At 42.7% G+C, this 14,872-nt stretch overlaps 1 protein-coding gene across 1 annotated transcript; it reads right to left on the bottom strand.

Annotated features, from left to right (window-relative positions):
- Window positions 1-783: 783 nt before the first annotated feature.
- Window positions 784-13,935, bottom strand: LOC115129745 (ribose-phosphate pyrophosphokinase 2). The gene is made up of 7 exons (XM_029660417.2): window positions 13,642-13,935; window positions 7,491-7,674; window positions 4,435-4,533; window positions 4,056-4,180; window positions 3,516-3,689; window positions 2,770-2,929; window positions 784-2,485 (listed from the first exon to the last, which is right to left on the bottom strand). The coding sequence occupies exons 1-7, from the start codon at window positions 13,761-13,763 to the stop codon at window positions 2,393-2,395; spliced, it is 957 nt and encodes a 318-aa protein (XP_029516277.1). The 5' UTR covers window positions 13,764-13,935; the 3' UTR covers window positions 784-2,392.
- Between the last annotated feature and the right edge of the window lie 937 nt (window positions 13,936-14,872).

The raw sequence follows: 14,872 nt of genomic DNA, 5'->3' as shown, positions 1-14,872 counted from the left end.
GCACTTATGTCTTATTTTCACCTGATGATCCTTTGTGAAGTATGTTGTTATGGTTACGTGATAGTTTGGCCTGGTTCCGATTAAATACCTAATAAGCACGTGGACGCCAGCTATGGATCTTTTCATCAGCCACTATCCATCACTAAGGAATAAAAAAATGACAGTCCTCATGTCTGAGAAACTGTTGCCAACTCCCCATACAGAACGTGACAAGGGAGTATTAAGGCAACCCCCCACCGTCAGGGTAGTAGGCATATATACATATATATTACACACACACTATATATGGCTGTAGCCATCAGCCACACCAACAAGCATCTCCCTTGTTGGCAGTTCTCAGTCTGAGCCTAAACAAGGATATTCGTTCTGGTTGGTCCTTGGATGGGAGTCCAGGGCAAAGCGTCTCAGACTAGGAGTGCTGATCTAGTACCAGTTTAGCCTTTTAGATCACAATTAATAAGATTACATGGTCAAGGAGGACCTGATCCTAGATGGTGGTTGGGTGGTAGTGTTGCATGCCCAGTTTGGTGAACTTGCCTTTCTAAAGACCTGCAATTGACAAACATTAATTCAACCAAGGTCCTTGCTCTCACATGGCCCTGCAATAAGATTATGGTGCAACGAGTAGCAACACATGCTCCTCAAATGGCCACCTAATTACTCACATCTTCCAATGGGATCACCCCCCCCAAAATAGGGAAAATAACAGTGTACTGTCTATAACAATTCATCTGAGGATCCTCAGTAACCAAAGTTCAAAGAAAAGAGACCGTCAGCATTACATAATGTCATTGTCAAAGTTTTTATTGTCAATGAAAACCCTGGTGGTGTAAAAAAAAAAAAAAAAAAAAAACGTGTGGCTGCCTGTCCGCCAGCAGCCTTCAACCCATCCGCTAATTCATTCTGAAGACTGCCTTCGGCGCACACTCACCGTACAACAGGAGAAAATGAACGCAGAGGAGTTACACTCATACATTAGAACTTTTTTTCTCAACTAATACTTGAAGAAAAAAAACAAACATTCAAGACATGAGGAAAGTAGAATTTTTATACTTCATGACCTTATGGGTGTGGGTTGTTCGACCAATCACCCTTTGAGAAGATGGATAAACTTGATATACAGAGGTACTGTCCCCAGTTTTTCCAAGTTATCGGATCGGATTTCGGCAATCGGATCGGATTAAATTGATATAAATACAGCGGGTGCATCATTGACTTGAATGTGGATACCCGTTCTATTAATTTCATCCTATCCGATTGCCGAAATCTGAAAAGATAACTTTTGAAAAACTGGGCAGCAGGAGATTAGTAGTGGTGTTGGAGAAGTAAATGAGCAATTTCAAGATGGTAAATCAGAAATACGAAAGTGAGCATGAGGCCCTGCAATGACACCAGTCCGTCACTAGAGGGAGTGCACCACCAGGGGCATACTAAATGAAGGAAACTAAAATGGCAAATCAGATTTGGCCTTGTTACGTGGCACTAACGAAATAATGTTTTAACTAGAATGCCAGAAATTGTGGAATCGCTTACAACGGTCTCTCTCATATCTCAAATTGAATTCCATGATACAATATTGGGAAGTTAAGACAATGCTAGATGCTTAAACATTATGTAGGAATCTATTTGCTGGTTGAACAAATACAGCCTCTACTCTGGGGAAAAAAGTCCCACAATAACCAAAATGTTGCTGGTTAAAGAAATAAACAAATCAAGAAAAAAATCAGCTGTTGATGACTAAACAACCCTAGGTGGCATTGATTAGCACACACAGTTGCAAAAAATCCCGAAACAGAAAATGAAGACAGGCATTTCTTATTGTACAGATAGTCCCTCCCCATTTGCTACTGTTTTTAGTCTAGTGAATAGGACCCTGGTATTTGGTAATCGGCGTGTATTGATGAAACAAAGGTGCCTCTAAAACCAACAGCGTTGCAGATTCTCCAGAGCAGGTTAGAACAGTCAGATGAATCAAGAAGTGACATCACACAATGGAATGCTTTCATTTATAGTGAAATGGAAGGAAAATTAGGTAAAACAAACAGGAACATCGTTAGGCAATGGACCTTCGGTTAAAACGACAGCCATAGATGCCTTGGGTGGCAAGGCTGGCAAAGCATGATATTGAAACAAACACAGTAAGGAAATCTTAACATGGTAATACGCATAAATAGAAACTTGCTGGTCTCAGAGGAGGTGATACTCTTTCTTGGGACTCCACACGGAAGAAAGCTGGAAAAGTGGGCGTGGCCTTTAGGAATTGGTCACATGTAATTGGCCCAAACCGTCAGGGTTTAAGGACTTCCGGGAGGGCGGGGGTCATTGAAAGTGCGAGCTGATTGGACAATGAGGAGAGGAAATGGCTGCTGTGGCCTCTGCTCGTGGCCATCCTTTACAAGGGAACGTGGCTGAAGAGGTAGGACACCGACTCGCCGTTGTGGGTTCTCCTGATCGCCTCGGCCAGGATCATGGCTATATCTATGATCTGGTGGAGACCATAGAAATACATCATCATAGATACATCTCTATAACAGACCGCCATCAACCAGTGCCTCAGGTCAGGTAACCTATAGGGCAGCCAATCAATTTACATTTACATTTAAGTCAATCCTGGTTGGAATGGTTAGCTCTAACAGCAGCAAGCTAGTTTCGAGACATGGGAGAGGCAAAATGCTGCATGTATCAACAAAGGGATTCCTCAAACCTCATTGGCTAAAAGGTACCAGGACCTGTGAGTAAACAGGAAGTGCCCATCTGGACAGTGGGTACCTGTATCTTTGGGCATGACTTCATCTTCTCCTCCTGGGGGATGGTGTTGGTGACCACCACGGCCTCGAAGGGGGCGTCGTTGATGCGCGCGATGGCCGGACCGGAAAATATGCCGTGCGTGAGGATAGCGTAGACCTTGATCGCACCGGCATCAATCAATCTAGAGAGAGATAGGAGTGGTGTAATATAAAAAAACAATGTGACAGTAATATGGAAACTGCGTTTGAAAGTCAGATAAAATAATGCATATGAGCAAAGTAGAAAAATGAAATGCACACAAGCATCAAATAGAAGAGTGAAATGTTGAAGAGTTTCAGAGAGACAATGAAACGGGAGCCATGGTTGAGTCTGGAACAAACAATAATGACTTCCAGGTTTTGCTCCTTTTCAAACAGTAAAATAAAAATAGCAGAAAGCTGTTTTTAAAGCAAGTTATGTTTTGTAACTGCAGCAAACAGGAGGGCTTCTACATTTGGGCAAGCCCCCATTCTTATGCAGAAAGTTTTTGAGTCTCCACATCCCTCTACATAATCTATCTCGTTAGGTTTGATACAGTGGTTCAGGTCAATAACCAATACGGTGATTCGAGATCAACGGATGCTTAACAGATGAGACTACATAGCAACCAGCTATAAATACTGACTTGTATTGACACCACAAGCCAAACACAAATAAACTAGATCAAGGCCATGGTAGAATAACACACACACACACACACACACACACACACACGTGTGGTCGCTCACTTCTCAGCAGCTTTGCAGATGGTACCGCAGGTGTCGGCCATGTCGTCGACCAAGATGGCCACGCGGTCCTTCACATCGCCGACCAGGACCATGCGGTCCACCTCGTTGGCCTTCTTCCTCTCCTTGTGGATGAGGGCAAACTCCACATTCAGACGGTCAGCGATGGAGGTCACTCTGGATACAGGAATTTAAAACAAAGAAATACAAGATATACATGTCAGCGCTCAGCTGAAATAGCATCTCATTCGCATGACCTCCAGAAGTCGAGCATAACTCATCTCGAAGATGGACAAGTACAAACAAACTCCAATGAAAGGTTAAACAAGGGAGAGATGAACAGGTCCAAACATTTCTGACTTTCCCCATAGCTTTTCCACATTGTTGAAAACCTCAGGACCAGCCGTACCTGGTTCATGTGACCCTGCCACATTGTTGAAGACCTCAGGACCAGCCGTACCTGGTTCATGTGACCCTGCCACATTGTTGAAGACCTCAGGACCAGCCGTACCTGGTTCATGTGACCCTGCCACATTGCATTACCGTTTGGCTCCTCCAGCATCAGGGGACACAATGCAGCTGTTCTTCCACTCTGGAATGTTCTCCCGGATCCACTGGAGGACCGCGGGCTCTGCATACAGGTTGTCCACGGCGATGTCGAAGAATCCCTACAGAGAGAGATGAGAAAAAGTTTAAAACATTTCCCCTTTAACATAATAATATACAGCCTCTCCGATTAGCCCAATGTTGAGCAAAAACATAGCGACAACTTCAGACTTCACTGCAATAACTTGGAATGAAACTAAAATTGAGCAACTACTACTAGTCGTTTAAATTCAATATAACTTAATTTAAAATTTAAATCGACAGGGGAAACTGCACCCCGCAATTGCATTGCTGTGACGTGTTGGATGCTGCCTACCTGGATCTGCGAGGCGTGGAGGTCCATTGTGATGATGTGGTCGGCGCCGGCTACAGACAGCATGTTGGCCACCAGCTTGGCTGAGATAGGAGCACGACTCTGGGACAGAGGGAGTTACAGGCTCTTTCAAATGAAGCACACAATTGAATTATTCAGCGTGGCAACAATTGTAGTACTACAGTAAAATGCCCTGGACTTGAATAACTAGTGAAGTCTAAATCCTCTGCTCCTCCACAAGGAACACAATCCTTGTTGGCTACAGGTTGTCGCGTGTTCAACACAGACATCTCGGTCTTCTGCGGTTAATGCACACAGCCCTCTGTAGCCAAATAGCAGCATAAGGTGACCGTAGAAATTCTGGTTTCAGGGGACAAATCACAACTCACAGGTTACTTTATTTACACACACAAGTTCAACTCTGGAAAGATGCTCGTTTCAATTTTGTACTAGGTCACATTCCAAGGTGGATTTAACATGCCTCAGGGAAAGGACAACAGTGATAGGCCAACATGTGGTATTAAACATCCATCATTTGGTATAATCAAACATACACCGACTAAATCCTTCTTGTATTGAACTTTGATTTACAAACGTAAGTAAACCCTCTGTCAGAAATCTGTTATGTCCTGTTCTAGAACTTGTAGTTCAGAGTGTTTGTATAGGCTACAGATGTATTTCCCAACTTGTCCTCCAGTAACCCCTACAGCACACATTTTTGTTGTAGGCCCAGACATGCACACCTGATGCAACTAATCATCAAGCCCTCAATGAGTTGAATCAGGGTTTCTAGATGGGATGCCCCTGATGTCAGAAGTGACTTTTCAAAGGAGGTTAGGAACATTGAAGTAAGGTTAGGAAAAGGGTTAGCTAAACTGCTAAAAAAGTTATGACGTCACTGACATTAGCAGGATCCCTGCTAGACATGACCTTGAATCAGTTAAGTCAGCCCGGGGCTACAGCAAAAATGTGTGCTGTTGGGGTACATGAGTACTGGAGCAGGGAGACACTGGGCAACAGTATGCCACTGCGATAAGAGGGGCCTTTGGGATCTGGCATGTTCCACCTTCATGTTAGAAAACATAACAGGGCTCCCGAGTGGCGCAGTGGTCTAAGGCACTGCATCGCAGTGCCTTACTAGTACCTGGTTCGAATCCAGGCTGTATCACACCCGGCCTGTGATTGGGAGCCCCATAGGGCGGCGCACAATTGGCCCAGCGTCGTCCGGGTTTGGCCGGAGTAGGCCGTCATTGTAAATAAGAATTTGTTCTAGACTGATTTGCCTAGTTAAATAAAGGTTAAATATGCTCCAAAACGTTAAGAGATCTCATGCTTAGGGTCTCACGATAGTAACTGGTGCTTGATACACTGTCTTTGGGTTGATGGAAAGAGGGAGAAACGGTGGAATGTTGGATAGGCCTCAGAACAACTGGCTTGCTACATGAGGAAACTGTTGTTACTTTATTAACTGGAACAGTGTGTGACAATCATTTACCAGATAAGCAGTGGTCTGTGAACCCTTTCTCCCCCCTTGGAATGCCTGACGTCAACTTTCAGTTAAGTAACATTAGCAGGAACTGTTAACGAGAATTAGGCCTAATTGTTGTCGGGTGATGAACCATGCTCTTATTCAAACCTACAGCTATATTTGGTAGATGCTGTATTTCTCATATGCTTTTTGTGTAGTAACACAGAAGTTATTGGATGACATTCACATCTGAAGAATCTCAAAGTAGCTACCCTTTGCCTTGATGACAGCTTTGTACACTCTTAGCCGTCTCAACCAGCTTCACCTGGAATACTTTTCCAACAGTCTTGAAGGAGCTCCCACATATGCTGAGCACTTGTTGGCTGCTTTTCCTTCACTCTGCAGTCCAACTTATCCTAAACCATCTCAACTGGGTTGAGGTCGGGTGATTGTGGAGGCCAGGTCATCTGATGCAGCACTCCATTACTCTCCTTGGTCAAATAACCCTTACACAGCCTGGAGGTGTGTTGGGTCACTGTCCTGTTGAAAAACAAATTATAGTCCCTCTAAGCGTAAACAAGATGGGATGGCATATTGCTGCAGAATGCTGTGGTAGCCATGCTGGTTAAGTGTGCCTTGAATTCTAAATAAATCACTGACAGTGTCACCAGCAAAGCACCCCCACACCACCTCCATGCTTCGCGGTGGGAACAATACATGCAGAGATAATCCGTTCACCTACTCTGGGTCTCACAAAAACACAGTGGTTGGAACCAAAAATCTAAAATTAGGGCAGATTTCCACGGGTCTAATATCCATTGCTTGTGTTTCTTGGCCCAAGCAAGACTCTTGTTAGTGGTTTCTTTGCAGAAATTCAACCAAGAAGGCCTGATTCACGCAGTCTCCTCTGAACAGTTGATGTTGAGATGTGTCTGTTACTTGCATTTATTCAGTCCTCATGAGAGCCAGTTTCATCATAGTGCTTGATGGTTTTTGCAACTGCATTTGAAGAAACTTTAGAAGTTGGACATTTTCCGGATTGACTGACCTTCATGTCTTAAAGTAATGATGGACTGCCGTTTCTCTTTGCTTATTTGAGCTGTTCTTGCCATAATATGGACTTGGTCTTTTACCAAATAGAGCTATCGCCTGTATACCACCCCTACCTTGTCACAACACAACGGAGGAAGGAAATCAATTCCACCATTTAACGTTTATCAAGGTACACCTGTTAATTGAAATTAATTGCAGGTGACTACCTCATGAAGCTGGTTGAGAGAATACCAAGAGTGCAAACCTGTCATCAAGGCAACGGGTGGCTACCTTGAAGAATCTCAAATATATTTGGATTTGTTTAACACTTTGTTGGTTACTACATGATTCCATATGTTATTTCATAGTTTTGATGTCTTCACTATTATTTTACAATACAGAAAATAGTACAAATAAAAACCCTTGAATGAGTAGGCGTGTCCAAACTTTTGACTGGTACTGTAAATATGCTACGTTTTTCACTACATACTGAACACCACACAGTGAATCATAGTCGTGACTTATTTGTGCCTAGGAGCAGCCCGGAAGCTAAGCTTACCTTGTCTTTTTTATCCTGCCGGGCGTAGGGGAAGCAGGGGATGACGGCGGTGACGCGGGACGACGAGGCGATCTTGCACGCGTTGATCATGATCAGCAGCTCCATCAGGTTGTCGTTGATCTCGCCGCAGCCGCTCTGCACAATGTAGACGTCCTCGCCGCGCACGCTCTCCCCGATCTCCACGCTGACAAAGAGAAGCGGCATTATTATTTAGTGGCATCTTAAGGAAAGGACGAGAATCATAATTCTTACCACCACCACGGAACCTCACACTCACCTCCACACTGAGGTAGAGAAGATCAATCCTTCCTCCTCCTCACCCTGCTCTTATCGCTCTACGCCTATTGCTCCTAAACCCTGACGGAGAAGGCTGATCATAATCTTCTCACCAAGGCCCTTTATCAACTAGGCCATCTCCCCTCCCCCTACAAGGTATGCTTAGAAAAAAGGGCAACTGCTACTCACTCATGAAAGATACTGCACCAAGAATCACTTTCCAACAACACAGTATCATAACTGCACACCAAAAGCAGAGGACTGATGTAGGTCTGGTACAGTAAATTGGAGTGACTGGAACGAGCTTAACTTTGACTAACTAGCCTCACATGAGAACTCTAATTTGAAAGTGCGCGTGGAAAAGCAGACTTCCGGGAATCAGTGTACACAAACACACACACCTCTCCACAAGTTGAAGGCATCAAAACAAGTAAAAAAAGAAACGTCAGAAACATTCCAGACAGGACAACCCCCCTTCCCTACCTCCGCTGGAGTCATGTGCTCACATCTGACCAAGAGAGGCAATTAACGCAACAGTCTGTCTACCTATCTGAACCACCCAGAAGAGGAGGCACGAGGGAATCTGTGTTCTAAGGGGAGAGCGTAAGCAAGACGTGAGGAGACACGAGACCCACCGCTACTGTACAGACTAGGACTTTCGCAGAGTATTAAAAAAAATGTGATCGACCGAGAGTGTTCTTTCGACCAATCGATTGGTTTTTAAAACGTGTATTTTTCCCATATATAGGCACACCCTAAGTTAATAAAATCAACAGTATGCACTGAGCTTGACTGATGCTTTAAGCGCATTGTTTGATGAAATAATTAAGACACAGAAGATAACCAGCTAAAAAACCTGTTCCTGCCCTCCCCCCAAACATAAAAGGTTAAGAACTAGAGGTCGACCGATTACGATTTTTCAATGCCGATACCGATTATTGGAGAACCAAAAAAAGCTGGTTAATCGGCCAATTTGTATTTATTCATTTGTAATAATGACATTTACAACAATACTGAATGAACACTTATTTCAACTTAAATGTAATACATCAATAACATTTATTTAGCCTCAAGTAAATAATGAAACATGAAAATAAGGAGCGGTGGGTTAACTGCCTTGCAGTAAGCCAAGGTAAGTTGCTAACTAGCATTAAACTTATCTTATAAAAAACTATCATAATCACTAGTTAACTACACATGGTTGATGATAATACTAGATATTATCTAGCTTGTCCTGCGTTGCATATAATCTGAGCATACAAGCATTTAAGTATCTGACTGAGCGGTGGTAAGCAGAAGCAGGCGCGTAAACATTCATTCAAACAGCAATTTCGTGCGTTTTGCCAGCAGCTCTTCGTTGTGTCAATCATTGCGCTGTTTATGACTTCAAGCCTATCAACTCCCGAGATGAGGCTGGTGTAACCGAAGTGAAATGGCTAGCTAGTTAGCGCGCACTAATAGCGTTTCAAACATCACTCTCTCTGAGCTTTCTAGTAGTGGGTAACGCTGCTTCGATGGTGACTGTTGTCATTGTGTTGCTATACTGTTACACTGGTAATACTAAAGTGCCTATAAGAACATCCAATAGTCAAAGGTTAATGAAATACAAACAGTATAGAGAGAAATAGTCCTGTAATTCCTATAATAAACTACAACATAAAACTTCTTAACTGGGAATATTGAAGACTCATGTTAAAAAGGAACCACCAGCTTTCATATGTTCTGAGCAAGGAACTTAAACGTCAGCTATTCTTTACACGGCACATATTGCACTTTTACTTTCTTCTCAAACCCTGTTTTTGCATTATTTAAACCAAATTGAACATGTTGTTTCATTATTTATTTGAGACTAAATAGATTTGTATGCATGTATTACATTACGTTAAAATAAAAAGTGATCATTCAGTATTGTTGTAATGGTCATTATTACAAATATATATACAGTGCCTTGCGAAAGTATTCGGCCCCCTTGAACTTTGCGACCTTTTGCCACATTTCAGGCTTCAAACAAAGATATAAAACTGTATTTTTTTGTGAAGAATCAACAAGTGGGACACAATCATTAAGTGGAACGACATTTATTGTATATTTCAAACTTTTTTAACAAATCAAAAACTGAAAAATTGGGCGTGCAAAATTATTCAGCCCCCTTAAGTGAATACTTTGTAGTGCCACCTTTTGCTGCGATTACAGCTGTAAGTCGCTTGGGGTATGTCTATCAGTTTTGCACATCGAGAGACTGACATTTTTTCCCATTCCTCCTTGCAAAACAGCTCGAGCTCAGTGAGGTTGGATGGAGAGCATTTGTGAACAGCAGTTTTCAGTTCTTTCCACAGATTCGATTGGATTCAGGTCTGGACTTTGACTTGGCCATTCTAACACCTGGATATGTTTATTTTTGAACCATTCCTTTGTAGATTTTGCTTTATGTTTTGGATCATTGTCTTGTTGGAAGACAAATCTCCGTCCCAGTCTCAGGTCTTTTGCAGACTCCATCAGGTTTTCTTCCAGAATGGTCCTGTATTTGGCTCCATCCATCTTCCCATCAATTTTAACCATCTTCCCTGTCCCTGCTGAAGAAAAGCAGGCCCAAACCATGATGCTGCCACCACCATGTTTGACAGTGGGGATGGTGTGTTCAGGGTGATGAGCTGTGTTGCTTTTACGCCAAACACAACGTTTTGCATTGTTGCCAAAAAGTTCAATTTTGGTTTCATCTGACCAGAGCACCTTCTTCCACATGTTTGGTGTGTCTCCCAGGTGGCTTGTGGCAAACTTTAAACGACACTTTTTATGGATATCTTTAAGAAATGGCTTTCTTGCCACTCTTCCATAAAGGCCAGATTTGTGCAATATACGACTGATTGTTGTCCTATGGACAGAGTCTCCCACCTCAGCTGTAGATCTCTGCAGTTCATCCAGAGTGATCATGGGCCTCTTGGCTGCATCTCTGATCAGTCTTCTTGTATGAGCTGAAAGTTTAGAGGGACGGCCAGGTCTTGGTAGATTTGCAGTGGTCTGATACTCCTTCCATTTCAATATTATCGCTTGCACAGTGCTCCTTAGGATGTTTAAAGCTTGGGAAATATTTTTGTATCCAAATCCGGCTTTAAACTTCTTCACAACAGTATCTCGGACCTGCCTGGTGTGTTCCTTGTTCTTCATGATGCTCTCTGCGCTTTTAACGGACCTCTGAGACTATCACAGTGCAGGTGCATTTATACGGAGACTTGATTACACACAGGTGGATTGTATTTATCATCATTAGTCATTTAGGTCAACATTGGATCATTCAGAGATCCTCACTGAACTTCTGGAGAGAGTTTGCTGCACTGAAAGTAAAGGGGCTGAATAATTTCAGTTTTTAATTTGTTATTTTTTTTTTGAAATATCCAATAAATGTCATTCCACTTCGTGATTGTGTCCCACTTGTTGTTGATTCTTCACAAAATACAGTTTTATATCTTTATGTTTGAAGCCTGAAATGTGGCAAAAGGTCGCAAAGTTCAAGGGGGCCGAATACTTTCGCAAGGCACTGTATATATAAAATGGTTATTGGCTTTTTTTGGTCTCCAATAATCAGTATCGGTATTGAAAAATCATAATCAGTCAACCTCTAATATGAAGTGCGACTGGCTCATCCATGGATGTACGGAGAAAATGCATGGTTTAAAAAATATATATTTTTTGTTAGCTCCCCACGCGGGCTTTGTGCTCTCTGATTAGCTCAGTCAAATTGAGGGCCACTGACAAGCGTTGCGATTCTACAAGTAGAATGAATAGGTTCGTAGTTACAGGTTCTGTTTTTGTTCTTGCAAGAGAAGGAACGGCCTCCCACTGTGTTAAGTACCTATAGGCAGTGAGATTCTCGGTGTGTTTTATGCTTTTTTATTTATTTAAATAGGCTAGCTGCAGCGAGCTGAAAAGACAAGCGACCCAGGGATGTGCGCTTGGGGGACCTTTAACAGAATAGGATTGGCAGAACAGGTGTTGTATGTGGAGGATGAGGGCTGCAGTAGACATCTCAGATAGGGGGGTATGAGGCCCTAAGAGGGGGAGTGAGGCCTAAGAGGATTTGATAAATAAGCATCAACCAATGGGTCATGCGACGAGTATACAGATATGACCAGTTTACAGAAGAGTATAGAGTGCAGCGATGTGTCCTATGAGGAGCATTGGTGGCAAATCGGATGGTCGAATGGTAAAGAATATCAAGCCGCTCGAGAGCACCCTTACCTGCCCATCTATAAAATCACATCTCCGTAATCTAGCACAGGTAGGACGGTTATCTGAATCAGGGTTAGTTTGGCAGCTGGGGGAAAGAGGGGTGATTACAATAAAGGAAACCATGTCCAGATTTAACCTAAGCTATGCTATGTGCTGAGTGAAGGACAATGTACCGTCTAGCCTTACTCCGAAGTACTTGTATGAGGTGACTATCTCAAGCGCTAAACCCTCAGAGGCAGTAATCACACCGGTTGGGAGAGGGGCATTCTTCCTACCAAACCACATGACCTTTGTTTTGGAGGTGGTCAGAACAAGGTTAGAGGCAGAGAAAGCTTTGGTGTAGAGCATTTAACACAAAATCCAGGGAGGGGCCAGCTGAGTATAAAACTATCCCCGGCAATGATCTTAATAGTTATTAATACTATGTCCTTGCAAGGAGGACATCCCACAATAAGATCTTATTTAATAGGTGTCCCACTATCAGGCCAATCTTTCTCCAAAAGTATCCACAAAATTCTAAAGCAGATTATTGTATTAATATAGCTGACAAAACCCCACTATTGCACATAGGGGACAAAGTAATGTAGCTAGGCTAAATCAATAGGGGACCTTAGCTCACCTTGGTTCATGGGGCAGTGCAGTGAACTCACTCTCACCCATTGCATCATATTGTAAGTATTGTAACGTCTACATGCACCAGCGCAGGTTTATGTAGTTACCATATCTACTGAACAATTAGGTCAGTTTGCTTACTGGCTGGAAATGAACCTAGATTAATAAGCGCGTGACATCATTTAGGCTAAAATGGAACTGAGGGTGGCAACAGGGCAAACAATTATAGGAATAAATCAGATAAGGAAAATGTATTAATGAAAAACATATATTTTATTTTCGAATCATTTTAGCAGAGGTTCATATACAGAGCAATTTACAGGTGCAATTAGGATGAAGTGCATGACAATGTAGGCGGGAAGGAACCAGGGGTGGCAGCAGGGCAAACGATTATAGGAACAATTCGGATAAAAAACATTACAAAAAAAAAATCATTTTAACAGAGGTTCTCTGAAGGTACAATTAGGGCACATCGACCGATTTTTCACTTAGTCGGTTAGGGGATTCAAACAGCCGGCTTTTTGGTTGCTGGCCCAACAGTCTTACCCACTAGGTTAACTGCACAGATATCACTCATTTTCATTACATTTTGTAACTGCAACGTTTCAAGACGTTTGCATACTGAACGTGGCCTTGTTCTCTGTTGCTGCGGTAGTTGGTTCTGTTTACACGAACTGTTGGCTATTATCAAGTCACGTGAGTCTTTTCGCAAACTAACTAGCATGTATCTTTCAAAGTTACGACTCAACAATGAACACCAGCATGCGCGACCATGTGATTACATAACTAGATATAACTAACTAGCCAATTTAGGGATTGATGTAATAACGTCAACAAGCTAGTGTTATTCAGTGACGTTCGCATAGCTGGCAAACTTACTACTCTTGCGCACATGTGCATGCATGACCCAGGCTGCAGTAAGTTAACGTCCAGCGCCTGCGAGCTTGCTAGGCTAGCTCAGCTAACGCAGCTGGTAAATTAGCTAATCATGCACCTATCTAAAGACAGACGAGAAATGAGTAAAAAATAAACCTACCATGTTTCTTGGTTGGAGAATTTCTTCGTTATCACTTTCCCCAATTCCAATCCGAGGCGATCAGCCACTTTTTGTGACAGGTCTTGGTGGGAGCTCCCGCTGAAAAGCACGATGTTCGGCATGTCCTAAATATTTCTGTGCAATTTGGTTATGCGAGTAGGAGATTTTGGATGCAACAATTATCCCTCGAGGGGCAAGTTAGCTAACAAGTTAACTTATTATCGTTGTAGCCCACGCATAGCAGATCAGCACGAGTGGAGACCTAAAACTGAAAAGGAAGTGAGAATCGTGTTTGCATGGTAGAGCGGAAATGCCGCTTCCTAATTATTCTTCTTCTTATTATTTGGGATTGTTTTGGCGGCTCGCATCCGATTTAAAGTTCATGCACTGCCACCTATTGTACCGGAGTATGAGGCTATTCACGGCGTACCTACATACAATTATTTGTGATACAGTATTATACAGTCGGGGAAAAGGAACAATTATCCGACCAGCTATTAGCCCTTAATAAAATGATAAAGAAACACCACCCTATTCCACTATTTACCCTATCTAATCCTACTCAACACCCCCTGCAACCTTGCAAACCCAAGTATTTCTCTGCGGCTGCCATCCCCTTCCTCATTGGACAAAATCGATGCCTTTCTTCTTAGGTGTTTTTTTTTCTGCGGTTGGCATCTGAAGTCATGGTCCATGCTATTTGGAAGACCAAAACTCCATCCCACCAAAACAGGCTGACATTTCAGGCAGTCTTTTACACTAAAATGACATTATCATAATTTTCACAATTTCACAGTATTATTCCAACCTCATACTGTGGAAATATATATAAAAGTGTGTGGGGGGGGGGGGTGTTTTGTCTGCACTGGGCATTAAAAAATAATCATGTATTTGCTTGTCCTGCCACATATACATTAGGCCTACTATGACTTGACTAACGCCTCAATCACACCGACAGCATCATTGCATTTTGGTTACACCAGAAGTACATTCAATTCCAAGTAACGCTGTGTTTGCCTTGCAGAGGCATTTGCAGCGCGTTGTGTGTGGTGCAGATGTTGGATTTATCAAACGTGTGTGTCAAACTGTATGCATAGACGGCTTAACAGAAATGGTAGCAGAAGGTGAGGGTTGTACTTTTGTTGCACACATATCCAAATGATGACACTATTGGTGGGATCAAGGCATAATAGTTACAGGTGCTGGCTGAAAAGCACATTGGCCAGAGAGT

The sequence above is a fragment of the Oncorhynchus nerka genome, linkage group LG5, assembly GCF_034236695.1.
Source record: "Oncorhynchus nerka isolate Pitt River linkage group LG5, Oner_Uvic_2.0, whole genome shotgun sequence".
Lineage (NCBI taxonomy): Eukaryota > Metazoa > Chordata > Actinopteri > Salmoniformes > Salmonidae > Oncorhynchus > Oncorhynchus nerka.
Note: the sequence above shows the minus strand (reverse complement) of the source record. Positions and strands in the feature narration are given on the sequence as shown.

What these genes read in the sequence shown, in the direction of transcription:
- LOC115129745 (XM_029660417.2), bottom strand. Translation starts at nt 13,763, where the DNA reads ATGCCGAACATCGTGCTTTTCAGCGGGAGCTCCCACCAAGACCTGTCA. An exon ending in GGCAGGATAAAAAAGACAAG is followed by an intron (nt 4,534 to 7,490) that starts GTAAGCTTAGCT and finishes CCTCTGTCCCAG; the next exon opens with AGTCGTGCTCCTATCTCAGC. An exon ending in TCCACGCCTCGCAGATCCAG is followed by an intron (nt 4,181 to 4,434) that starts GTAGGCAGCATC and finishes CTCTCTCTGTAG; the next exon opens with GGATTCTTCGACATCGCCGT.